This window comes from Podarcis muralis, chromosome 12 (assembly GCF_964188315.1).
Source record: "Podarcis muralis chromosome 12, rPodMur119.hap1.1, whole genome shotgun sequence".
Taxonomy (NCBI): Eukaryota; Metazoa; Chordata; class Lepidosauria; order Squamata; family Lacertidae; genus Podarcis; species Podarcis muralis.
Window position 1 is genome coordinate 51,091,914 of NC_135666.1, and position 27,338 is coordinate 51,119,251.

Genomic DNA, 27,338 nt, shown 5'->3' on the forward strand with positions numbered 1-27,338 from the left:
AAGGTCAGAAGGCGGCACCAACCCTGTTATTTATTAGTATCGCAAAATGCACTCACCTAGCTTGCTGGCAAACACTGCAGAGCCAACCTTTCTCCTTCCTTTGATAGGAGCTGCAGTTCTTGCAGATGTTGTATTTGCAATCCTGGCACTGCCGCTTGGTGTTGATGAGAAACGTAAAAGGGGAGCAGCAACGCATGCAGCAGCGCTCGTTAAACCTCTGCTGCTTGGAGAGAATGCTGCACTTGTTACCCTCTTCATCGAGCTTCTGCTTCATTTCACTGGAACCCCGGAAGAAAGAAACGAAAGAGAGAGAATCAAAATAATGCCGTTTCCATTCAGCAATCGGACCAGTCTTCAAAAGCACAGGGACAGACCCTCCAAGTGTCTGTATTTCCTCAGATTAACAGAAGCCATCCTGATTTCTGATTTGATCCAGGAAAGTCCCGCTTTTCCTTAGGATGTCCCTATTTTCATCAGAGGGTATGGCATGAGTACTCAGGGCCATCTTAAGCATATGCAGCGCCAGGGTGCAAAGATCCGCCCGACGCTCCCCCAGGTTGCCCAGAGTTGTATACCTTTTTTTAGAGAGCTGACACCACGCTTATCTCTGCTCAGGAAAAGAAACATAAGGAGCCCAGCGCAACAAACCAGCCTGAGGCACCAGCGTTGGCAACTGAGCAAAGCCAGGCACCTCGTGGTGTAAGCAGCATGCGCTGGTGGGCCTCTCCATGGCCCTATGCCAATCCCAGGCACACAGGAGGTCACAGCCTGCCGGCCACCTCAGCGTTTTGCTGCCTTGCTCGCTCGCTCGCTCACCCCTGAACTCACGGCGCAGAGCCGCCTGTAGCAGAAGAGATTGACACGGTGCTCTGACCGATGGGCGGGCTCTTCCCCGGACTCTAATTCTCAGGCCTGGACTCTTGGCCTGGCACCCTTGAGAGCCTGGCACCCCTGGCGCCTATGGTTAAGACGGCCCTGCAAGTACTGCAGGTTTGAGGGACCCCTGGGGCAAGCTCTCATTGAGAGGGCTCTCCAGTTCATGCTGCCCTGGTGGCCATTCCCAGGTTCTCTACCCTGCCAATGCCATGCCTGCTCCTTTGCTTGCTTGGCAGCCCCACACTCCTGCGCTGCACTGCCATCCATCCAAGGGCAGGATCACCCTTCCTGTCGCAGGCTTGTTGTTGTTGTCTCACCTGAATGTTCTAGTCCAAGTATTCATCAACCCAAGCTTCTTGGCTTACCCATCTAGGCAACAGGCTGTCTGTCCGCTGGCCATCTGAAAATGGCAGCCAGAGCATGTGCAAAGAGAACTACTCTATATGATTAGATAGCACTGTTGCCTTCCCATTTCCTCTGAGATCCATTTTCAAATTGGCAGCTGGTGCTGACCTCCCACCCATCCCACATGCTTTGTGTGTAGGTGGGCAATATCAGGTTTTCATTGTCATGGTATATCACCAGCTAAACATCACTGATATACTGATATATCACAATGTCTGAAATAAGGAGGCATTGCAAGAGGCTGCCTTCATGGTTTTTACTGCATTGTGATTTTTGCCAGCGCCTGCTCTTGTGATTTTCTGCCCTGTGCACGAGGCAAGGGAGGGCAGAGCTGACAGAGTTAACAGGGGCTGCAGGAGGCGAGGCAAGCATTTGTGGCTTTTCCCGCAATATGATTTTTGCATAGCGCGCATGCACACACACACACACACACATGTACAATGCATCTTGGAATGCTATTTTCACTAACATATGCCTTTCTGTGCACACTTTCCCCAATATACTCATTTTTCTACACATTATTTGGTTGGAGTACTGAATTGCAAAAATTTGGAGAAGTGTGAATTTTGAAGGACAACTGTGTTTCACTTCACTTCTTGCTTGGGGAAGTGTGAGCTAGGTTTCTTTGCATTAAAATGTAAACAGAACTGAATTGCTCCCTCATTCCTGGATTAGATTTAATGAAAGACTCTTAAAAACTATACTGGAATGTTGTTTTAGAATCACAAATCTGTGAGGTATAGTTATTTTTAGTCAATACTCCCCCACCCCATGCCTTGAGGAGGGATAAATGAGGTCTACTGCAATGTGCTTTGAAGATTCCAGAAGCCTAGGAGCAGTGAGCCATTAAACTTTAAACAGCCTAACTACATTCTCTAAAGAAGTTATAAAGGTTTAATGCCAGTTTATGTAATGTTTATATAATGTCATATATTATTGCTCTTCTGTTTAATGCTCACTAGAACCTGTTGAGTGGTGTCCTTCATTCCATTTGAGTGGCCCCTGCTTTTATAATTTCCAAAACTTGTATTTTATATTTCCCACAGTACTAGCCTAATAAACCACACTATCAGTCTGTGTTACACATGGCAGTCACTTTCCTCCTTGCTGATTAACAAAGGACTGTCTTCTCTGCCAAAGCAAGCATCCTGAAGCCCTGAGAAAAGTAATGCAGTAAGGGGACAAAGTAGCAACTGGTCTCTCTAATGTAGTAGCAGTAGTAGTAGTAATCATCATCATCATCATAACTTATTATTTATACCCCACTCATCTGGCTGGGTTTCCCCAGCCACTCTTTTTTAATGACCTTGATGACATTATTGATTTCATCTTCATAGCCTCAGAATCTGTTCACACCTCTGCTCTTTCCTTCTCAGAACATTTCAACCATTTGCTGCATTAGGTCAACAAACGAGAGAGAGCTAGTCTGAGAATGCTACCTGCTATCCTGCCAAATCTTTACCTAAAAGTTTCTAGTGTAATGCTATCTGTCTGTCTATCTACTGCTTGCCAGATCCCAGACCAGGATACAAACACATTTAAATGCATAACAAGACCATAAAACAGGAGGTGATAACAAATCGATATGAGATAAACCATCCGCATTATAACCAACATGCTAAGTTCTAATTAATGCATGAAGGGGTTAAGACCATAGAGTAAGTTGGTGTGCCCAGCACAGTTATATATATCTCTCTCACCTTCGGTGGATGGATTATCAAGCCTTTGTTCTACTCATGTGAGCCTTACCAGTAAGGAGGTCTAAGATGAATGCTCCAAGCTTAGACCACATGACTTAAGCAAGCCCCCCCCCCCCCAAGGAACCTGTGTCTTTTGCCTAAGGATACAAACCAGGGTAACAGCTGCGGCTGGTATTTCCAGACATGGGGAATCAGCCATTTTTTTGTTTCTTCTTCCCAAGCAGATTTGGTGTAGTCTGGAAGCTGCATAACGCCTACATGGTCTCATTTGAATGTCTGCTAACTCCTTCCACATTCCTACTTAAGTCTTTTACAAGATGTAGAGTCCAGCCAGCTCCCACCTTACCACTGCTTTGGTTACCATCTAGCCCGATGAAGAGTTCTGAATACCTCAAAAGCTTGCACATTATTTTGTGTCATTTTGGTTGGCTTAATGAAAGTATTGCTCCAATATGGATTTTGGAATCGGCCGATTCTGAAAGCACTACACTTAAAAAAAACTTTAAAAAACACTTTTAGGATAAATAGACTAAGAGAAATACACTTTAATTAAACATGCCAGAAACGTTTACTGAATAGAACTTATCTGTGAGTAGGCTTTACAGAAATATCGTGGCAACTGGCAAGGGCACTGCTAGTTGTTAATTCAGTGTATTAAATACTCTGAGGAACTCATGTTCTAATTCCGTTGCCAGCTAATTGAGAAAAAAACACAATGCACCCTTTGAGAATATAAAAGCCGGAAGTTATTTGCATCTGTCTCTGGCACTAATTGCACTAAGAAAAACATGGAAGGAAATCTGGCATTGGTAATGCATTGAGCATAGCAGCAATAGAATTCATGGTCCCAGGTAATATAGTCTGAAGGCACCTGAGTGAAAAGCTACCACCTGAACAGAAGTTAAGTAGTTCTGTTCAGCGCTTGGATGACTGCCATGGAATCACATGTATGGTGCTTGGGTCTCCCTACATTGGGAAATAAATGTAAGGAAATAACAATGCTGTCTTATGGTTACATTATGACACTGTTCATAATTTGGATTTATTCTAACAGAGGAACACAACTTGCATTCTAATGAATAATGAACAGTGGAAACTCACTTTCTAGAAAACATCCCTAGACAGTGCAGAGTTGGAATTGTAGGAATAAAACAGAAGATAAGTCTTCAACATTTGAAATGATAAAATATTTATTTCCTCTACTTCTAAAACTCCCCAGATTTATTATTTAATCAGCAGAACAGAGGGGATATTTGTTAAAGTTCAAAGAATAACAGATGCATCAAGGAAAGCGGTAAGTTATGCAAATTGGACAAACATTTCAAATTACGCACTGTGATTGCCACTACTCAGTTTTAAAAAGACTGCACAAATAAATATGCACACACCCCCCAAGAATATTGATTTTATATTTGTCTCATCTGGTTTCATGAACTGATCAAAGTTTGCTTTTTAATTTCACATTGCTAAATTAAGCTCACCTTTAAAATCAACAGGGGCAAAAATTAATGTATTTTATTGCATGTTGAGATGGCATGTGAGATTAATTCACACTGAAGTCTAGTTCACATAAACAACAGATGAGGTGTTAAAACTGTGCCTGGATGATTCCACTTCAAAGGGAGATGGGAAATTGCATGATTGAATGCTTTCCCAGGAGAAATATCTCCTGCTCTCATAAAGTGGGTAATTCACACATGCAACCCTGACACCCAATTTCAGATCTTTTGACCTTGAACCTCCAGAATGTGGCACCTCAAGGGTGACAACCAAGATAAATCAAAAGTAATTTTATCCTATCAAAAGGGAAATACCATACTTATGAAAAGATGTAACATGGAATCAATAAACACAGACTTCATAAGCTACACACTAACAATAGGCTAAATTTAAAAGGGTTTGCAACTACTAAGAGTTAAAACTAATCATATAGCCTATGAGGTCTCGGACCACTAGGATCATCTAGTTCAACCCCCTGCAATGCAGGAATTGTTTGCCCAAAGTGGGGCTTGAATCCAGAGTTAGGAATAAGCAAAATACAGGGTGGTTCAATTCACCTTAACACACAGAACCTAATAGTAGTATTTGCTGGCACTGTATGCATGCATGCACAGAGTACACAGTCTGACAAAATGCATGAGAAAATAAATATATCTAATCTTTGGGCTATTTCTTATATGAGGCAGAAACTGGTTTAACATGCCCCATTAGATGTACAATTTTAAAAGCAAATAGCTCTTAATGCATTTTCCCTTGAGCCTCAACATTTCGTTATGATTTACTGTCAAAACTGGTGTTTGCTTTCCATTGCCTTGTGGATCCCTCTGGCAGTGGGGCAGCATACAAAGCTGAAAATGAAATTGCTATCATACAATAAAAAGTTTCAAAAAAGTAATAAAGCCATAGCCGCACATCTTCAGCAACTTCATTTGCTAGGAAATGTTGATATTTATCATGAGCATCTAGTATGGAATCAAGTACAAGTATTTATTTAGATTTATAGTTTTATTTACATGCCCATGGCTAAAATATCTCATGGTCCAAGTGTGGCTTCCAATAATATGCCTGGGCTACAGACTAGCCCCAAACTCACACAAGACTGAGGCTCTCATTCTGTTAAAAGATTTTGCAGTCATCATGTACGGAGCCAAGTGTGCTGCTAAAATGTTACATGGTTCATGGAAGGAGGGCAGTTAATTTGTGCTAAGGGGCCTTAGTGGATTAAAGTTATAGAATTTTGATTTCTTCCTCCTCTTTGTATCCTTTCCCTCTTTCTCCTTTGCTCCCTTTTCTTTGCTCCTTACTTCTAGTTTATGGTTTGAAATATTGATTTGAGGATCTCTTTGTTCAATGATAGATAGGGCTATGAAGAATTCAATATGCAAAAGGTTCCTTTCCCCATCATTTTTTTCCTTTTTCCTTTGGCTGGTGCGTTTCCATAGAAGTAGAGGATATTGTTAGGAAATAATGGTATATGATAGCCCTTAGGCCTCTCCCTTTGTATGCTGAATGCATGATCTACTCTGTTTTGGAAATGGGTTTGTCTGTTGGTCCATATTCCCACCCATCTGCCTCCCCATATGTAGATATTCAAATGCCTTTCACAATATTGCCATCCAATCTGTCACAAGGGTTCCAGAAGTGGAGCGGCCATTTTTCATCTACATTTGGAAATGTGGAAATGGTTGGAGACCACTTTGAATCAAGATGACGAACCGAACAGTTCCGATTTGGACGTCTCTGAAGATATTGTCACCCAATTTGGCACCAATAAGCCAATTTCCAAAGATGGAGAAGGATTGAGATAGCACTGGATGCCATTTTGAATCAAGATTGTGGGCTGAACTTTTCAAAACTGTGCTGATTTTAATCAAATTTGACAGTAATCTAATAGGGTTGTGTACCATATTCAGATAAAGCCTTACTTCTGAACCAAATTGGGCAGATTTGGGTAGATTCAGGCTTGGGCTGAAGACTTTCAGCTAATGAGCAGAGGGTACAATATTGGTGGCTGTAGGGGTCTTAGTCACCAACATGTTACCCACAAGGAGCACACTGGGGAAGTAGACAACTGTAATAAGTTTAACAACAACAACAACTATTATTATTATTATTTCCAAAATAAAAAAAATCAGACTATTTGCATTAAGGAAAGTGATTGGGAATGCACTAGGAAGTATGGAATAACAATTGCTTGACATGATCTTGTACAACCTCCCCTCAGAAACAAATCAGAATGAATGCTCAGTAGACAGTGGACATCGTAGAATCTCCCAACAAAGCTTCTGCAAACTAATCAGGCTGAATGCTCTGGGCGAATGCAGCCAATATTGCAAATGGGGAAGACTGCTTTTCAAAACTTTCTTGGGTTTCCAACTTGTGCAAAATTTGATAAGAACCCACCCTCTGTTGCAGCCAGGTTTTGTTGCTGCCACACTTAGTACCACCACCAGCATTATGTAAGTATTTCTATAAATATTAATAAGTGAACTTGATGGGACAATAATTGTTCGGGTTTGTCCAATAATTTGCAATGGTACAATAGTGAGTCACAGTGGATGTGCCACACAAGAATTTTTATGTCATTTCATAGCATAAAATTGTCCTGCAGCAGTGGTTTAACATTTGAAGTGATGTGGTAGACTAAAAGCATTTATTATGTAATGTACAGACATTATGTGAATCTCATGATTTGAGTAATGATTAAAGCATCCTTTAAAACCGAAAATAAATGAAGGGGAAACATGAGAGCAACCACTGTCAAATATAGCTTTCGGGTTTGGCATGTTTCTTGCAAATAGAAAGGAACAGAGATCTCTAGAGCTACTCTGATAGTCTGAGTGCAATATACCAGCAAATTGGCTGGCAGGTGCCAAGCCTTACAGATTCCATATGGCTCAGTACCGAGAGAGATAAACTTTAATGCAGCCTCCAGAAAAGAGAATAAAAATATTCAGTTTCTTCTTGATGCACAGAAGTCAAGTAACTTATTTCTAATCAGAGCCTCTGCAAGATTTACAATCCCAAGGTTCATCACAGAACTGATTTCGAAGAAGCCAAGTTATTATGGTATTTGTTTGGTGCAACCATTCTATACCTTCCTGATAAATGCTTAATCAAATAGTTCAGAAGTAGGTGATCCTATAATGGTCACTATTATGCCCAGTGGCTGCAGGCTTCTGCAGTGTTTATCACAGTTCTACTACTGATAAGAACTGTAGAGAAGTAGGGTAGGGCGACTTAAACCTGTCCCCAACTTTTGGGTGGACATCTCTAGGTTTATGGTATTTGATCCAGAAACATTGGTGAGGTATATAGCTAATCCACAAACGGCTCCTTAGAAACCTATAAACTAGGGTATATGGCATGCAGCACAGATACCTGCTATGCTAACACTAATGTTCAAAATGCATTCTGTAGGGGCTTGGATATACCAAGCTGATATTAATGTTAGTCCAGGCAAAGATACCTGCTAAAACAAGAGTTTTCTTTTTGAAATCAACTCCACTCTCCAGAATAGAACCATCTACTTCTTCTGCCAACCTAGCAGTTCGAAAGCACCCCCGGGTGCAAGTAGATAAATAGGGACCGCTTACTAGCGGGAAGGTAAACGGTGTTTCCGTGTGCTGCGCTGGCTCGCCAGATGCAGCTTGTCACGCTGGCCACGTGACCCGGAAGTGTCGCCGGACAGCACTGGCCCCCGGCCTATAGAGTGAGATGAGCGCACAACCCTAGAGTCTGTCAAGACTGGCCCGTACGGGCAGGGGTACCTTTACCTTTACCTTACTTCTTCTGAGTGCTACATTCTGGCCTCTAATACTATCCTTATTGGAAAGTTTATATTCTCCTTCTAAGACAAAGCTGGTTGTAGAGTAATTAAGGAAAATAACATCTGTACATTAATCATATGGTTTGAGCAATGCCAAACTAGTTCTCAGGGTGATGTATTTAATGGAATAGTCATCTCTGCTGTGAATGATTAAATGTATTTCCTGCGCTGGTGTTTCAAACTGGATTATCTTGTGTTAACTGTTTGAGAAATACAATTTTACGCCTCTCTATTAGCCGCCCCACTGCCATTAGTGCAGAGTGAGAGAAGGGGGGCTAGGTGCAATTTGGGAACCATGGGCAGACACCCTTTTCCTCCTAAGATACATTACCAAGGAATCAAAGTTTGAGATCACGCTCAGATTCCATACTGCTACTCCCATATGAGCAATCCTAATGACTTAATGTTGAGGGGAGGTGGAAATGTTCTATGGGAATTCTCAGCTAAGCTTTTTCACCAATTGCCTTAGAGATTTCTTCTACAATCAAATGCAAGAGTGGACATTTCAGTTTACATTCAGCTGCCTTTCAGCTCAGATCTCACCTGGCCTTTGGCAATTTATGGCTGAAGATGTACCTTGACACAGAAACAAACAAAAATACATTGCAGGATAGGTTTCAGCAGTTTTTGGGGATAAATGATATACATTGTTAGATGCTGAAAATCCAACAGCAGAACCACTAAACGTATAGGATAGTTTTCCATTTGGACCCCACAAAACACCACTTGAGCAAGACAAAGTAACTAGCATATAAAGCCTGGATTAATGACTACCGTATTTTTCGCACGATTGGACGCACCGGACCATACGACGCACCTAGTTTTTTGGGGGGGGAATAAAGGGGGGGGGAAATTCCCTTTATTTCCCCCCCAAAAGCAGGTCAGGGAAACCGAACCAGGTCGAGGAACAGCGGGATAGTGGCGCTGCGCCTCCCTGCTGTCCCCCGAGCTTGTGGGGCTGGCTGATGTCTGCCTAGCGCGCGGGGCGCTCTGCTTCAGGGCGCCCCTCGCGCCGGGCGGCAGGCTGCTATCCGCAGCGTGGGGAGCCTTGCGGGGAACTCCTGCAAGGCTCTCTACGCTGCGGATGTGTTCCCGAAGCGCCGGGCGCTCTGCTTTCAGGGTGCCCGACGCTCCGGGAAGCAGGCTGCTATCCGCAGCCTAGACACGGCTAGCGGAGCACTAATCCCGAAGCTTGGGGCGTGCTGAGCTCCGCACGCCCCAAGCTTCGGGATTAATACAGCGCTCCGCTAGCCGTGGGAGAGCTGGGTCTCCCACGGCTAGCGGATAGCTTCCTGAAGCCTGGAGAGCGAGAGGGGTCGGTGCGCACCGACCCCTCTCACTCTCCAGGCTTCAGCGAAAGCCTGCATTCGCTCCATAGGACGCACACACATTTTCCCTTGCTTTTTAGGAGGGAAAAAGTGCGTCCTATGGTGCGAAAAATACGGTAATACTTTTCACTGAATTATGACAGTGTATACAATACTATTTTTCCTTTAAAAACTCAATGCTGGGTTTGTTACAAAACAAAACAAAAAAGTGAACTGCAGAAAGGGATTAACAGGCACATGATAAGAACTAAATAAGGTAAAAACCCAGCTTTCCTGCTTGGTCAGCCTCCGAACAAATTAGGTCATCCAAGAAATGCCAAGAAAGTTACGGTACATTGTACATCATGCAAGCAAGGCTAGAAGACAGGTACCAGTGGTCATCCTCACCAAAGAAATCACCATACAAAGAATGGGCATTATGCAGAACTTATAATGAATGCAGGAAAATAGCAACATTTAAATGGTCAGTTGTGGTGATAATGACCTCTTTAAAAAAAATCACCCCTGCCTTCTCTCCGCATTGAAAGCAGCTCACACATTTAGTAATACTGGAAACGTCTGAATAACAAGAAGGAATAAAATAGATTAAGGCTGCAAGCTTAACAATGTCTACCCAGTAGTAAGACCCATCAAATACCATGAAACTCACTCCCAAGTAAATGAGAACAGGAGTGCAGCAGAACTCCTCCATAAAACGTTCTGAAGTGGTTGCTCATCTAGAATGCCTTTCCAAATTATTCCAGGAAAGGCAGTCATGAGCTTCATTAGGAAGTACATTTCACAAGGTCATGGCTACAACCAAAAAGACCTTGCTCTACCAAATCATTATTCTCGCAGACGTGATGGTGGCAGACCATATTGTAAAGGTAAAGTAACAGCTAAGTATAGTTGGTGCTCAGTGACACAGCAAACCTCTTATCATTGTGCTGCATAGACCTGTCCCACTCTGCTTTGTATAAGCTGCAATACTATTGCCACATTTTATTAACAAGCGGAGATGCGTTGATGTAGCTGGCTAGGTTTAATCCACAGCATCTCTAGGTAGGGCTGGCGATATTCTCTGCAGAGCCACTGCCAGTCGGTGACTTTTTTAATGTGTAGCATTGTGTTGTTGTTTTTTAAAAAATATAAACAACAATACTTCTCTCCCTTCCCCAAACAAAGATTGGCCAACATTTATTAAGAAAACAGTATCTTTAAACATGTCAAGATTGGCATGGTCTCAACACCTTAAAATATTCTCTACAGTTAGTGTAGACAATAATGGGACAGAATTACCTGTAGTCTAACAGGGACAGTTGGAGCATATGTGACCATCACCATATTCAGGCCTTTTTGACTTTATAAATTACACCAGATTATAGAAGTACAAAGTTATATAAATGACATAGTTAAGAAGGCAGGATAATGAGAGTTGCCATCAATACTGCGGTAAATTCCGCTCTGAAGTGCATTAAAAGTCGCTGCGGGAAATGATTTGAAGGGTGAAGAAGTAAATAAATACATAAATAAAAGATGTAGACCAGGATGCAAATAATCACATTGCGCTAGGTTCTTGCCCAAAGGTACTTTACACTTTAATTTCTCAAATCAAAATCTGCATAGCAAATGTGTTTTTTTGTTTTGTTTTTTAAGTCTTCCTAAAGTTTCAAAATAAGTTTGCTATGCAGCACAGAGTGGATGGGGCTGATGTTCAGTAAAAAAAACCAATTTAACTGGCATGTGTAAGCCTTTGGTTGAATCTAAAGTGCTTTGGAATGTGACAATAGAAAATGCTCAGGTTGTATATATGTGTAAATAAAACCACATATTCTAAAGACACCACAGTCTCCACTGCCGTTCATTCCAAGGAAATTGAACTCTGGGTATGCACTGGAACCTGTGAAATCTCACTGCTGAGAGACTGGGGTGACTGTGACAATAATATTGCTTCACATAAGTCACCAGTGGCTTTACTGCCAGTTAATATGGAAGCAAACCACTGCTGTTTAAAAAGCTGGGTGCAAGCACAAGTGAGTTCTACCAGCACAGCAACTGATTTGCACACTTCTACCTTTTACTGCCCCAAGCAAGTAACATAAAACAAAACAAACGGTAAAGCTGCTTCTTAATTGCAGTTTATTTTCCAGAAGGCTCTGTGCTTTTTAGGTACCTTCTGTTGTTTCATATTCTGAACATCTGCTTAGAGGAAGGAAACTCAGGAAATGCTAACAGCTTAGTTATGCAGAGGTGCTGGGAGGTGTCAAGAGTTTCTCCACAAGTGAACACCTCCATGGTGATATAGAGACTATTAACAACACCATCCCATTCATATCAATATAGGGCCAACTGAATTCAGTCACTTAGCCCCACTAACCCCAGTGAGGCTTACTTCTGAGAAGGCATGTATAGAATTCCACTGCAAGGTAGTTAGCCAGGAGTTATTTGCCCAAGGCACCTGATTATCCTAGTTCAGTGGTGGCGAACCTATGGCACATGTGCCAGGGTGGGCACACAGAGCCCTCTCTGGTGGCACACACACTAAGAGCCCTGCCCCCTCCGCCACTGTTTCCCTCCGGCGCGGCCGCTCCTCCACCAGCCAGGCGCTCCTGGGGCAGCTCTCCAAGCAGGCCGCGCTCAGCCGGCCCCTGTGGTGGCCCCAGCCTCAGCTGCCGTGCCAAGTCGGGAAGCACCACTGACCGCTTTGCACCATCTTTACTGAGGCAGCAAGCCAGAGAGTGGGGCTGTGCTGTGCTTGGGAATCTGCCTGGAGCACAACCCATCCTTCGGGGCGCTGCAAGGACGTGGCTCCCATCCAGGTTCCGGGGCCCCACCGGAGCACCACCCAGCCCCTTGCCTGAGCCATGTCTTGCCACCGCAGCGAAACAGCGGAGCCTATACAGGGTCCAGGGCCTCCTCCCGGGAAGAAGGATACCTCAAAAGCCCAGCCGGCCCACGCGACAGAACTTTGGGCAACGTGCTTGGAGTGGGGTTCCTGGCTGGGGTGGGCCTTCAGCTCTGCTGGCGGGGATGCAGCTGGTGGCTGCTCCTATGAGAAGTCTTCCCCAAAAACCCCTCCACAAAACAACAACTCCCCAAAAGGCTCAGCAAATCCGGGCAATCCAACCCCCCCCCCCCAAAGCTCAACAACTCTGGGCATATTGTGTTGGCACTTTGCGATAAATAAAGGGGTTTTGGGCTGCGGTTTGGGCACTCGGTCTCGAAAAGGTTCGCCACCACTGTCCTAGTTCTTAGTTTCTGGGTCCTGAGAAGTTCGGAGTCCTCAGAGCAAGAGAAACTCAAAATACTTAAGGTAGGAAGGTGACCTGTTCTACATACTGTAATGGTAATGGTATGATGGTTTGACTATTAATTCTGATGGGCATTTGGTATTGGTTGTCTTTGTATGAGTGATGCTTTAGATAGACTGTGGGCTGTTGTGGTTTTAATAGGCTATGGCTTGATTTCTGTCATGTCATTGTTCTGTTTTAATCCTTTGTATATTCTATATTGTCTGCAAATTACCCTGGTATTAGTTATGTGGAGACATCTGCAAATGTAATCAATGATAATAAATGTCTACAAAATTTAACGAAGAATAAATAATAATGTATGTCTAGATACAAGTTGTTTTTGTTCTGGAGCAAAAGTAACTTACATCAGGCAGCAGGGAAGTGCTGGGTGGAGATTTGGAAGGTGGGAAGAGACCTGCCATTCTGCCAAATGCTCTATGCCTACATACACACAGAGGGTGCAAAGGGGACGAATGAGTCTTCATCAACTGTTATGGTAAACAGGGACTGAGTTGTCTCTTCTTGGACTCCACTGGATGTCATGATCAGTACGGAATGGCCAATGACAGCCATTAAGAACCAAAGCAATTTTTTTGCAAGAGGAATACTTAATTAGAAACAATTAACTAAGGCAAGTCAAGGTTTCTCCCTTGAAAACCATTACCAATTCTATTGGGTCAAGAGATTACAATCCCATGCAGTGGAGCAATTAATCTGTGGTACTATCTCAGTTTCTGTAGCACCATTCCCTTATGAGCGATCCCAAAATTTTCTTCTAGAAATGCAGGTATCCAAAGTATAAATGCATAAATATCCAAGCACTATTATGAAACTGAATATATATGTGCTAACCTTCCTTCTGTGGAGAACCATTTAAATGAAGCTTTTCGTGGATCTTTCACACATTCTAAGCACAGATGCTACTGTTGCCCGTCCAAGTTACTTTTTAATTTGCTTCCAATTATTAATTCTATTAACTTTTATTAGCTAGAGGTGCAGAGCTTATCCAGTGCCATTATGGAAATGGCTCAGCGGAACCTTCATCCAGATACCAACAAACATTTGGGATGCCATCTGAAATCCACTTCTCCTTTCCACAGACTGGATTCTGGTAGCTTCTGTCTGGTAGATGTGTGCACACATGCAGAGACTTCCCGTGCAGATATGTTGATCATCACATGCATCAAGAATAGGGAACCTCGGGCTCCTTCCCTCCCTTAACCAGCTTTGGGAAGGTGCCATGAGGGTTGGGGAGAGTCATGCTCTCACACAGGGCACTATATTACCAAGGTCCACCCCTGCAAGTAGACATGCATAGAACTCAAGTGACTCAGTAGCTTCAGCATTTGCCTTCTTTGGGGGGGGGGGCATTTTGTACTCGAGACCTTTACACAAAAGATTATTGCTATGTTTAAGCATATAGACTTTAGTGTTGTTTTCCATCTTTTGGCTAAAGATCCAAAGGATCCCATAGATCTGAAGCTGCTGGAGCCCCAGTGCTACCCTAAAATGCCCACTATCTGTAGGTTATTCCCGAGTAGAAGAACTGCTGGCAGTGGCTTTCTACCCAGCTGGTAGATGCTGGAAAACTAAATAGATTACCATGGCATTTGCAATCGGTAAGTGCTGCAGATAAGCTAATGGTGTTCAGGAAACACCCACATGCTCTTTTCCCACTGCAAACCATTAAGGTAGCCTTGGAATTTTCATTCCAAGTCATATCTTTCTATAGTTCTTGTTCCACTAGATTTTAATTCTGCACTTAACTCTGTCAAGTTTACTCTGTCAAGAGGGCCTTTTCGGTAGTGGCGCCTGCCCTGTGGAATGCCCTCCCATCAGATGTCAAAACGATAAACAACTACCTGACATTCAGAAGACATCTTAAGGCAGCCCTGTTCAGGGAAGTTTTTAATGTATGATATTTTAGTGGGGTTTTTGGTTTCTATGGAAGCCGCCCAGAGTGGCTGGGGAAACCCAGCCAGATGGGCGGGGTACAAATAATAAATTATTATTATTATTATTATTATTATTATTATTATTATTACTTACAGGCCTCTCAGAAATAATGTTGCAAAGGAGTAACCTACAAGAATTACCTATCTTCTACTAATTTAATAAAGAAACTTCATCAAATTATGCAACTGCTTTTAGAAAATGTTCTGTGCAACCAAAGTAGAATTGAGACCTGTGCTGTGCCAAAGTTCTTAGCCTTTTATTATCACACTTTTTCACTGCTTGATTTTCCAAGGTATATGTATGTTGATAGACGTAAACTGCTATTCAAAGCCCTAGACAGCATATTATGTCTTCACATCGTCACACAGCTTATTCACATATTCTTTGAAGCAGCAATTTCTGAGCTCTTCCCGTAATCTCACAACCTGAGTGAGTGTGCAGGACTCTGGCTGCGTGGGATTGGAGAAATCTTCCACTGGTTAGGGTTGCATATGCAGAGAGGACACTGATCTGGAAATTGGCAAGTGCCTTACAGGCTGGGTGTTTACTGCTGCATTAATGGGTTCCTTCCATGCTCTGCCCACCCACAATGGAGGGGAAATCAGGTATCCCCTTTCTTCTTTCCTATTATCTGCTGAACAGTGAGAAGAAAGCAATGGAGCTGAGGGGAAATTTGAAGTTTGGTGCTCATCAGGACAGCCTCTAGCAGGAGAATAAAAAGTGCCGGCAGTGCATATACTGTACATAATGGTACATGCCTAATTTATGAAGATCAGCATGACTGAGGTTCTATGCACAGTTGGCTATGGGTGAGTTCCAGTTGTGCTTACTTAGTGAGGCTTACTTCACGTAGGTTCAACTTGACATTTAACAAACTATATTTCTTGTAAAGAAGTAGAAACCCGGTCAAAGAAAAGAAAATCTCTCTACCCTTTGCCAGACTATCTCCCCATTCTCTGGCTTCCTCCTTGCTAATCCGTCACAATCAAACTTGAAAGCCTCAGGATCTCCTCACTGAGTTGTGAGAGGCAGGAGGCTCTGTCCATTAACCTGGTGCTAAGGCAAATAGTTTTATTTTATTTATGTAACACATTTTTATCCTGCTCTTCAGCTTAAAAAAAGACTCCTGGAGAGGTTTATAAAGGCCATGGATAAGACAGCCATCAGGCTTACAGGCCTCTCAGAACGGGACACAAAAAGAAAAGGAAAGGAGGAAGAAAACAGAAAATTCAGGCCCAGTTTTGTGGTTACAGAAGATGGGATTGCTCCTGCTCTGAAAAACGCCCTGGAGCTGCACTCCTCTGCATTCCCATTCAGTTGGAAAGAGGGCAGATCTATGAACACAATAGCAATCTGCAAGCATAGCAGCAGGAAGTGTGCTCACTGCTACATTCTTAGAAGTCTGCTTTTGCCTCTGCTTGACACAGTCCAGACATTTCTTCCCTCTCCTGTGCTGCTAGTTAGAAGATATCAAAGCACAATCAAAGGCTATATCCATGACCCACTGCTATGTTTGCGGAGCTCCGCTTGCTTCTCCCATTTCAAGAGGGAAAACTAATTCATGCTACCAATCATCTGTTTGGTGGGAGAAAGATTTATGAATTAGAGTGGATTAACACAGCATTAAAATGTAGCTTATTTTTTATTTCATTTCGTAACTGGTGGTGGGTTGAGCTCAAGATGTGCAGTACTCAATCTTCTGATTTTCAACATTTAGAAAGCTAGAGCCCTTTAAACACTGGTTCAAATGACAAAATTAAAAATATTTGCAATCATAACTAAATAGCTAGATCTGATGTAGAAAATTACAAAAGAGGGTTGTTGCTTTTTAATCAAACACAGTAAATAAATAGCCATTGCTTCCATATGATCTTCTAGCCTGCTCCCAACATTGCCCCCAATAGCTGCTTTAAAAAACCTGTGTTCTAATTTCATAGCATCAAAATTATTAAGCAAACTCTAATTTATGATTCATTAATCCAGTCAGGAAATTGTTCTACAAATGTCAAGTGATATCAATACTACTGAAAATGAACCAGCCACATTATTGATGCACATTATAAATAATCAGCTGCATCTCATACAGACCAAATAGTGAAAATAATGAATGCTTGGGCAGAATTTCCTCTATTTTAATAAAAACTATCATTTCAAAGTGACATTATTGATATTAATCATAATAAAACCTTTCTGAATATTCTTCTGGGTCCATCTTCCAAACTTACAGATACCAGAGTAATCTGCACCACAACATATCAGCTTATATTCCTTTAAAGCAGGAGTAGGTAACCTAAGGCCCATGGGCCACAAGCAGCCCATGGGGGTCGTTTAACTGGCCCACAAGCCGCCCCCGTACCAAGCCACCCGCTCAGCGAGTCCCTGTGCGCTGCACTAAACCGGCACAGCGTGGCATGAGGACTCGCTTCTGCAGTGCCGGAAATCGCGTCTGTGTATGCTCAGACACCGGAAATTGTGCAGATGCAGGAAATCGTGGCCACGCGCTCTGGCCCACAAAAGGCTCTCTGATGGAGTGAACCGGCCCAGGCGAGGTAAACCTTGCCAACCCCTGCTTTAAAGTATTTAAGTAGGACGATAATTTATTGACCACTATTCATACATTTCAAAGAGAAAAATAAGTATCTTTACACATATTCACCATTCTCAATAGCATGCCCTAAGCATATTTGTGATATATCTATATAGTTCCGTGGTTCCCAACGTGGGGCACACACCCCACAGGGGGGCAATTTGTTTTTTAAGGGGGGCAATTCAAGAATGAGTTAGACCAAGTTATTGGCCTTTTAGGCTTCCTCCAAGTGAATAGGAGTTCACTTTTTGAATACTAAGAATTATATGTCGGGGGGGCACCAGGATTTTAGAGATGCTTAGGTGGGGCATGACCAAAAAAAGGTTGGGAAACACTGATATATAGATATAGATATAGATATAGATATAGATATAGATATAGATATAGATATAGATATAGATATACAGTGGTACCTCGGGTTAAATACACTTCAGGTTACATATGCTTCAGGTTACAGACTCCGCTAACCCAGAAATAGTGCTTCAGGTTAAGAACTTTGCTTCAGGATGAGAACAGAAATCGTGCTCCGGTGGCGTGGCAGCAGCGGGAGGCCCCATTAGCTAAAGTGCTGCTTCAGGTTAAGAACAGTTTCAGGTTAAGAACGGACCTCTGGAACAAATTAAGTTCTTAACCTGAGGTACCACTGTAGAGAGATACATAGATATACACCCAATACATAGCAGCATGAGAAGCCTCCCAGATAATGCAACATATGCATTATCAACTAAATATCTGACACATGGCCCCTTTGGGAAAAAGCTATCACCCAGGAGGACAGCTCCTGGAGAGGTGACTCACAGGGGAGCCCTGGCTGGAGACATTTGTCACTGCTCTCGCGGGCTCCAGAAACAAAGTGTATTAACCATTAAGTCAGCTTGTAGTGAGTTTCTACAAAAACAGTTGACAACTCTGGAAAGGTCAGCACAAGATGTCAGACATGATTTCCGCAAAACAGACACCTCCAATAGAAAACCACATGAAACCTCTTTTTGTCAATGGGCTCATTACAAGGTTTAGAGAATCACAGAGTTGTAGAGCTGGAAGGGACCACAGGGATCATCTAACCCAACCCCCTGCAATGCAGGAATCTTTTGCCCAATGTGTGGCTTGAACCCACAACCCGAGGTGCAACTCAGTCATATTTGGAATAACTGAAAGAGCATTCCTGCTAAGACACGACAGGCACCCATGATCTACATCAGGCATCCCCAAACTTCGGCCCTCCAGATGTTTTGGACTGCAATTCCCATCATCCCTGACCACTGGTCCTGTTAGCTAGGGATCATGGGAGTTGTTGGCCAAAACATCTGGAGGGCCGCAGGTTGAGGATGTCTGATCTACATTTTCTGGAAACAACTGAGCATGTTTTTCTTCTGACAAGGTTTTCCAGCTGAATGAATAGATCTCCGCCATGGTATTGCTTTTAAATTTATCTGCTCTTATTTCCTGCACTATTTTTTAACTGTTTTTATTGCATCTTGTACGTTGCCTTTAGACATTCTGTATTTGTTTTTAGAACTTTACTGGGTTGTATCCGATTAAGTCTCACTCAGAGAAGCTGCAGATCAGCAGCAACAGTTGCACACAAAGAGAACAGTAGTAAATTAGCCCTCTAATGACATATTTTGTCTCTGTGCATCCAACCCTCCTTCTCTCCCAGTGCAGATGGACACAGCAGCAGCGTTTAAAATGGGTCAAAGCTATTACCTCACCAATCCTTATAGCTGCCATTATTCTGCATAAGTGGAATGGAAAAGCTACGGCAGTCTGGATGCTGCTAACTCCTCCATCAGCCTCAGATAGTTGCAGGTTTTTGTTTCTGCCTTCCGGGCCAATAATGATAAGCTGTGTGGCCTTATTGAAAATGAATGTCCACTCTAAGGACACTGTTCAAAAATTACATAGTGGAGAAAATGTTTGTGTGCCCTCCTTAATTCTGAAACTGGCCTGGCTGTGGCATGCATTAAATAGTTTGTGGCTGCACCAGGCAATTTAGTTAGAAAGCTCAACCCAAACAAGGGACCAAGGCTTTCCTATTTACTTCCATTGCAGCTTCACCTCTGCAGAGGGATATATCTAACTGACCCTGAAGTGAAGCGGTAAGGAAGTCCTTGCTTGTGAGAAATTTCTTATGCGCTTTGCAGCAGCCACTGGATAAGGCAGGTGGCTGAGCCACTTTTTTGTCCTAGGGGCCACATTTGCTGTTGTCCAGCTCTCTGGGGGCCACATGTCAGTGATGACTGTGGCTAAAGTTTACATGCATAGGTATGCATGCACACACACACACACAGGAAAAAAATATTATTCATTCATTTATATACTGCTTAATATGCAGCTGGCATCTAAGTGGTTTGCACAACATACAAAAACTGCACAACACCATGTGTGTTTTTAATACACCATAATTAAAATATGCAATAATACAATCTCATTTAAATATTAAAATATAAGCATCCATGACTGAAATATGTGATAACACAATCTGATTAAAATGGTGACTAAAAAAGGAGACTCGGGTCAAGAGAACAGAGGAATGCCTGTGTAAATAGGCAGGCACACACACACACACACACACACACACACGTACGTAGACAGGGAGGTGTGCATGTGCAAACACCCCAACATAATTTCCACCCACTTATATGAAAATTCGTCTTGAGTCTATCTATATTTCCTCCCTCAACCAAATGATGCAGGAAGACCCTGCAACATAAAATGCAAGAGTGTGGCTTTCTTGTTCCATGCATGCTTTCCCACACTACAGGGAAGCTGCAGCACCTGTGCAGAAAAGAGATAAAAGGGACTGATACAGGTAAAGTAGCTACACTGTTCTACTGTCAGCTTTCATTTTTGCGTGAACAAGCCAAAGGAGACTGAGAGGATGAGAAAGACATTTAGGGAGACAATCTCTGCGATGGCATTTCTTTAAAGAAAGGTGAAATCAAAAACTGGCATTGAGCTATTTTCCTATAGTTGGATTAACATATTACACAGATTTTTCAAATGAGATGACAAATCTAGTATAATAAAGGGCGATAGCTACTTTTTTGTATTATTAGCTAGCTATATTAAGAAAGAGTCATAAAGCAACTCACTCTCCATGCTCTATGGAAGACCATGACACCATGAGATCAGAATTCAGGCTAGCACGAATCATATTTACAGCTGGACGCTTGATGCTGGTATCCAGTACGTAAACAAGACTTGAAAAGGCAATAGCCAGATGTATGGCAATACCACTTGAAAGAAGTGTCCAAAACAACACCCACCAGAGGGCAGCATTGTATGTATACTAAAATTACTAAATGCACCATTCATTATTTATGATATTGCAAGCAATTATAGTTTGAAAACTAAAGGAAGACAATGATCAGAATCAGGTTTAAGAGTCCCGTCCCCCCCCCACGAATTTTAAACTTACTATTTTTTATGTTTTCCCCATCATTATTTATAAAGATGTAAGTGATGGTAAGTGGCTGTCTAGAAAAACCATGTTTAATATAAATTTTGGACTCTTGATTGGATGGATTCATTTCAAAGTGCAGTACAATATACACAAAGGCCTGTTTTTGGAGGAGGGGGAAATCAATGCAATCTGCAGAGTCAGAATTTTCCTGATTAAGCCAAACTGGATGGATCTCATGATTTGGAATTTGCAAGCCTTTCCCAGTATAACCACTGCAAGGGAATGGCAACTCCCAGGCAAAATGATTTCGGCTGCAATCCAAATAAAACTTACTAAGCAGTGAGCTCCATCTGTCACACTAAACCATGGCTTATCATGGTGGGAATAAACTGCAACAAGCCTTTGTGCAGCCTCCCCGCCCTTGCTTCCTCTTCTCCGCAAGGAGATCGTAGGAAGAAGAAGAAGAAGAAGAAGAAGAAGAAGAAGAAGAAGAAGAAGAAGAAAAAGAAGAGTTTGGAGTTGATATCCTGCTTTAACACTACCCTAAGGAGTCTCAAAGCGGCTAACAATCTCCTTTCCCTTCCTCCCCCACAACAAACACTCTGTGAGATGAGTTACAGATAGGTAGCCGTGTTGGTCTGCCATAGTCAAAACAAAAAAATTTCCTTCCAGTAGCACCTTAAAGACCAACTAAGTTAGTTCTTGGTATGAGCTTTCGTGTGCATGCACACTTCTTCAGATACACTGAAACAGAAGTTGCCAGATCCTTCTATATAGTGAGAAGGTGGGGAGGGGTATTACTCAGAAGGGTGGTGGGAATGGGTGATTGGCAGATAGCTGTGATGAGCCTGTTGACGACTCTTAACGACTGCAATAGGTCTTACAGGAAAAAGCATTGTCTCCTGGACAATGACAGTTCTCTTTCTCAAGCTCTGGGAGGAAGACCTTTCATTGCCTACAGACAGCCACCCAATCTTAAACAACTCCTAACCCACAATAATACTACAACCAGACTTAACACGGACACTGGCACCAGAGCCTGCAATAAACCCAGATGCCAACTTTGCTGCCACATACACCCGGACAACACCATTACTGGCCCCAACAACATCACACATACCATCTCGGGACTATTTAATTGCTCATCATCTAACATTGTGTATGCCATCAAATGCCAACAGTGTCCTTCAGCTCTCTATATTGGACAAACAGGCCAAACCTTACGCCAAAGAATAAACGGACATAAATCTGACATCAAGAATCACAAGACAGAGAAACCAGTAGGAGAACACTTCAATCTCCCAGGACATTCTATACAAGATCTCAAAGTAGCTGTTTTACTACAAAGGAATTTCAGAAATAGACTGGAAAGAGAAGCTGCCGAATTGCAACTCATTACCAAACTTAAAACCATGGAGAGACCTGGTCTGAACAAAGACATTGGATTCTTATCTCATTATACATGACAAAGCCATTTTTCACCTTCTCACCCCTTGCTTTTTCCTGTAAGACCTATTGCAGTCGTTAAGAGTCGTCAACAGGCTCATCACAGCTATCTGCCAATCACCCATTCCCACCACCCTTCTGAGTAATACCCCTCCCCACCTTCTCACTATATAGAAGGATCTGGCAACTTCTGTTTCAGTGTATCTGAAGAAGTGTGCATGCACACGAAAGCTCATACCAAGAACTAACTTAGTTGGTCTTTAAGGTGCTACTGGAAGGAATTTTTTTTTGTTTTGTCTGTGAGATGAGTGAGGCTGAGAGACTTCAGAGAAGTGTGACTAGCCCAAGGTCACCCAGCAGCTGCATGTGGAAGAGCGGGGACACGAACCCGGTTCACCAGATTAGGAGTCTACCGCTCTTAACCACTACACCACACTGGCATCCACTTCGACTTTAGATTAACCACAACTTAGTTCTGGCATTAACACTAAGTTGTGGTTAATCTTAATTAACATTTGTTGAAACAAGCCAACTTCAAATAAGCCATAGTTGGCTGGATTCAGGATAAACAATAAGCTGCATTTAATCAAAGATGAAAGAAAAATGCTTCCCAACTCTTCATCGGAGTCACACTGGAGGTCCACACTGTGGCTTGTTCCAGGCACAACAAACAATGGTTTATCATGACACCTAAACCAGCTCAAAGGTGCCTTTAGGTAGCGCACAACGTTCTTGGAGGATATGGATTACTTGACACCATTTCAATTTGGGTTCCAATGTGGTTTTGGGACTGAATCAGTCTTAGTTGCCCCGATGGATAACCTGTATCAACAGCAGGAAAAATGAGACTTTGCTGCTGCTTCTGGATCCGTCCACAATATCCACTGTATCCTGCTGAACTGCATCTGTGGGATGGGCATTGAGGGACACTTATTTACTGTGGTTCTGCTCCTACCTAGAGGGCCGTATCAAGAGAGAGTATAGTTGGGAGACTATGTTTCAGCTCCGTTGGGTTTGAAAGTATGGGGTACCACAAGGTACAGCCTTGTCCCTAACACTGTTCAACATCTAAATGAAGCCACGGGGTTTGGTCATTATGAGTTCTGAGGCAAAGTGTCATCAATACACTGATGACACACAGCTCGACTTCTCCATAACATCTGAGTCAGGGGAGGCTATGCATGAAATGGCTATGCATGGTCTGGGTGCAGTGGTGGACTAGATGCAGGCTCAAATCCTGGGAATACAGAGGCACTGTGGGTTGGTGGTTCACATGCACTGGGAGAACAGGTCACTCGCCTGTTCTGGATGGGTTTGCACTCCCTCTGAAAGAACAGCTTTAGAATTTGGGTGTGCTCCTGCATCCAACTTTGTCACTGGAAGCTCAGGTAGATTCAGTGGCTAGAGACAGTCTGGTCCTGGTGATCCATGCATTGGTAACCTCAAGACCTGATTACTGCAGTGTGTGGGGCTACTCTTGAGCCTAATCTGGGGGTTCCCGCTGGTGCAAAATGCAGTGGATAGACTGTTGATAGGGACAGATCATCACCACTACATAACCGAAAACTTGAACTGGCTGCCCATACATTGCTGGGTTAGATTCAAGGTTTTTGTATTCATTTACAAGGCCCTTAACAATTTGTGTCCATGATACCCCAAGGACCACCTAATCTCTTGTATCCATGCCTGAACACTGGACTTTGGAAGAATCACTGTTAGTGGTCCTCCATGGCTTGGCTGCATAGCTCATATCTACCAGGAGTTGTGTATTTAATATTGTGGGCCCAATTTTATGGAACTCCCCTTCCAGTTGAATTCACATAGGTCATCTCCCTATTGAATTTCTGCTGCCTATTGAAAACTTTTTTTCATTCCAACAGGCATTTAATTGAAGTTTGATTTCATAGGTTTAACTCATTTTTACTTTCCTTATTGCATCTTCGTAAACTGCTTTGAGACAATTGTAGTTAAGCAGAATAGAAATTGTTTCAGTAAATAAAATACGTAATAAATAAAATAAAGAGGGCATTTATGTAATCAGAGGACGTGAATTCTTAACGAACAATAAGTATTTCTATAAATGTCTATAAATGCTCAGTTTCAAAAAATACAGGCAACAGCAGCAGCTGATGATCCTTAGTGTGGCTTGTTATGGTGGGGGAGAGGGGGGAAGTAAGTTGTGTGTAAGATCCTTCTAACTCCTGGTTCCATCAAGGGTTAAAATAGAAGCCATACTATTTTCCTGTGTTGAGGTGAAAGCCTGGGCGATGGGCCATTAAGGGAAACCAAAGAAATGGGCTCTGTGTGAGACAGCAAATGGGTGAGGCCCCTCCTCCAGTTCGCAGTTAGTTAGAAGGACAAAGCACCAGAAACTCCTGGAATCTCACACTGCTCAGAGATTGGGGTAGCGTGCAGCAGGCTAATGAATCTCTTCATCTACCAAGGATTCTAAATTAGGTTCAATTTAGCATACACTGGTATTTTTAGAATCTACAGTATAATACATAAAAACATTAATATCCATAGGCATACTCAATAGCTGCCAGCGTCTTGTGATCATAAAACAGGAACGCATCGAACTTATAACCACCAGAGCATAATTGATCGCACATCAACTTAATAGCATGTAAATGTTCCCAGCTGTATTTGCTCTCCATTACTTTGCAACTAGGGATAGGCGTAAAGCTGTGCTAGTGCACTGAACATTAAAAATATACTAGAACACTGTTCATAAGCATACAAAAGGCTCAGTGAAGGTTACAGCATTTTAAGAACTAGAGTTGCAAAAAATAAATTTGTAACAACTTGACTCTACGAAGTATCAAAATACCGCATTAAATCCCAACTCAGACCAACTCACCAAGGCCAGCTGAAGTCTATGCAGACTTCCCAGTGATTTTTCCAGTGTTTTGAGGGACAAATAGAATCACAGAATTGCAGAGTTGGAAGGGAGCACAAGTGTCATCTAGTCCAACCCCCTGCAATGCAGGAATATTTTGACTTCCATTTTTGTGAGTCTACAAGCTCTGTAGAGCCAATAAGAACATCTCTTTATATGTTCTTGCCACATGGCTCCAGCAAATTGTATGCACAGGGTATTTTTCTTGGGTGGTCTTAAAGAGTGCCGGGAGAGCGGGAAGGTTTTTAATTGTCAACTTAAATAGTACCACTGATGGAAACAGAATACAAATTAGGTCCTTTTTCTGAGGAGCTATTCTGGACTGCAACTTTCATCTGCCCCGGTCAGCCCAGCCAAGCTACTCATGGCTGATGGAACTTGAAGTTCAAAACATCCGAAGGGCAAGTCCATTGGCTAACATTGGTAATAAAAAGTATTTTAAATAAAGACCATAAACATGTTATAGAACCCATGGGCAAAAGCACACACTAGACCTAGAACAACAGCCCATTTCTCAAAACACGCAGTAGAAATGGAAAAATCTTTCCAGAAAAACCACCACAGTAAAAACTTGGGGAGAAAAATGCACAATACCTTGTCAATATGCCAGTCTCCAGTCAAAACATTTAATGTCCCTGAAGTAATCTGTTTAATCCTTTCTACCCTCATTTAGCATGAACCATTCTCAAACCTTCTATACTACCAAGATTCAAGTCAATTCACTGTGCCATTTTCCAGCTATATAGAATCATGGAATCACAGAATCTTAGAGATGGAAGGCATCTAGTCCAGTCCCCTGCAATACAGGAATCTCAGCTAAAGCATACATGACAGATGACCAACCAAAACCAACCTGTTTAAAAACCTCCAAGGAAGGAGAGACCTCTCGTGGGAATCTGTTCCACTGCTGAACAGCTCTTACTGTCAGAATCTCCTTTCTTGCAACTTGAAGCCATTGGTTCGAGTCCTACCCTCCAGAGCAGGAGAAAACAAGCATGCTCCCCCCCCCCCATGTGACTGCCCTTAAGACAGTGTTTCCCAACCTTTTTTGGGCAAAGGCACACTTGTTTGATGAAAAAAATCTCGAGGCACACCACCATTACAGCCCCGTGACGTCAGCGCGCAGCGTCGCGCCGGGAGGGATGCACGAAAGTGTAAGTTTCAATTTTTTCCCTCCCCTCCTGTGTAAAGGGGAATGCACTCTGCTAAGTAAAGGCACTTGCCACAGCAGCGTCAACGTCACAGCACCCACCGGCACCCAAGAGAGAAGGGGTCTCAGCAGCCCTTTTGCCAGGAAGAGGAGCAAGAACGAGAGGAGGAGGAAGAGGAAGAGAGTCCCCCCCCCAAAAAAACATTCTCCTTTTGATCTTCCTTATTTGCAATTCCTCATTGCAAAACAGCGGTTGATATAGAGCTGATTTTTTTGTTATTACAGTCCCCACCCCCTCACCTAGAAAAACACCCCCTGTCAATTTTATTATTATCATTATTATTATTATTATTCCCCACCACTCTGGGAGGCTGAAGCCCTTTAAGGCTTCCTTCTGTCCACTCTCTGTGAATTACCTGCCCGGAGCGGGTTTCTGGGGGGGGGGCGCTGCTGCCGGTGTCCTCCCCGTCGAGTCTCACCTTGCCCGGCGCGTGGCGGCCGCCCTTTCCCACACTCTGCCGGCTGCGCTGCCAAGCCCCGCGGCTCGGCCTGTCAGCGTTACCGGGCTCGGCGGGCGGTAATTCCCGAAGAAAGCCGGCGGCGCTTGAAGAGCTGGCAAGCCCCCATTTGCATGTCTGTTTTCCCGCAGCCCTTGGAGAGGATTAAGTTCCCTCCTTCCTGCCGGGGAACCTCCAAGCTTTGGGGGTGGGGGGGGGGAGGAGGCAGCAAAGCGAGGCAGGAAGGAGAGCGCGGCTTGGCTGGGTGAGCTTTGGCAGGGGCAGGGAATGAGAGCCGCGAGGCGGGTGCTGCGGGCGGAAGCGCTGCCCGCCGAGCTCTCAGGCAGCCAGGCAGGCAGACAGCGAGAGCCCCGCGCTGGGCGGCCTCTCCTCACCGCCGCCGCCCCGCCTCTCGCCGCCCGACTCGCCTGCCTCCCTCCCACGGAGGTAGGCTGGTGTGCCGTGGGAGGGAGGCGGGCGAGGCGGG

The 27,338-nt window shown here is 43.4% G+C and overlaps 1 protein-coding gene across 3 annotated transcripts in view; it reads right to left on the reverse strand.

Moving 5' to 3' along the window:
• The window catches only part of MYRIP (myosin VIIA and Rab interacting protein), a 153,421-nt gene that overhangs the window by 80,067 nt on the left and 46,016 nt on the right, over positions 1–27,338 (reverse strand). For all 3 annotated transcript variants that reach the window (XM_028750615.2, XM_077916426.1, XM_077916427.1), the window contains exon 3: positions 57–278. In XM_028750615.2, the coding sequence (XP_028606448.2) occupies positions 57–278 (222 nt within the window). The remainder of the gene's footprint in view (positions 1–56; positions 279–27,338) is intronic.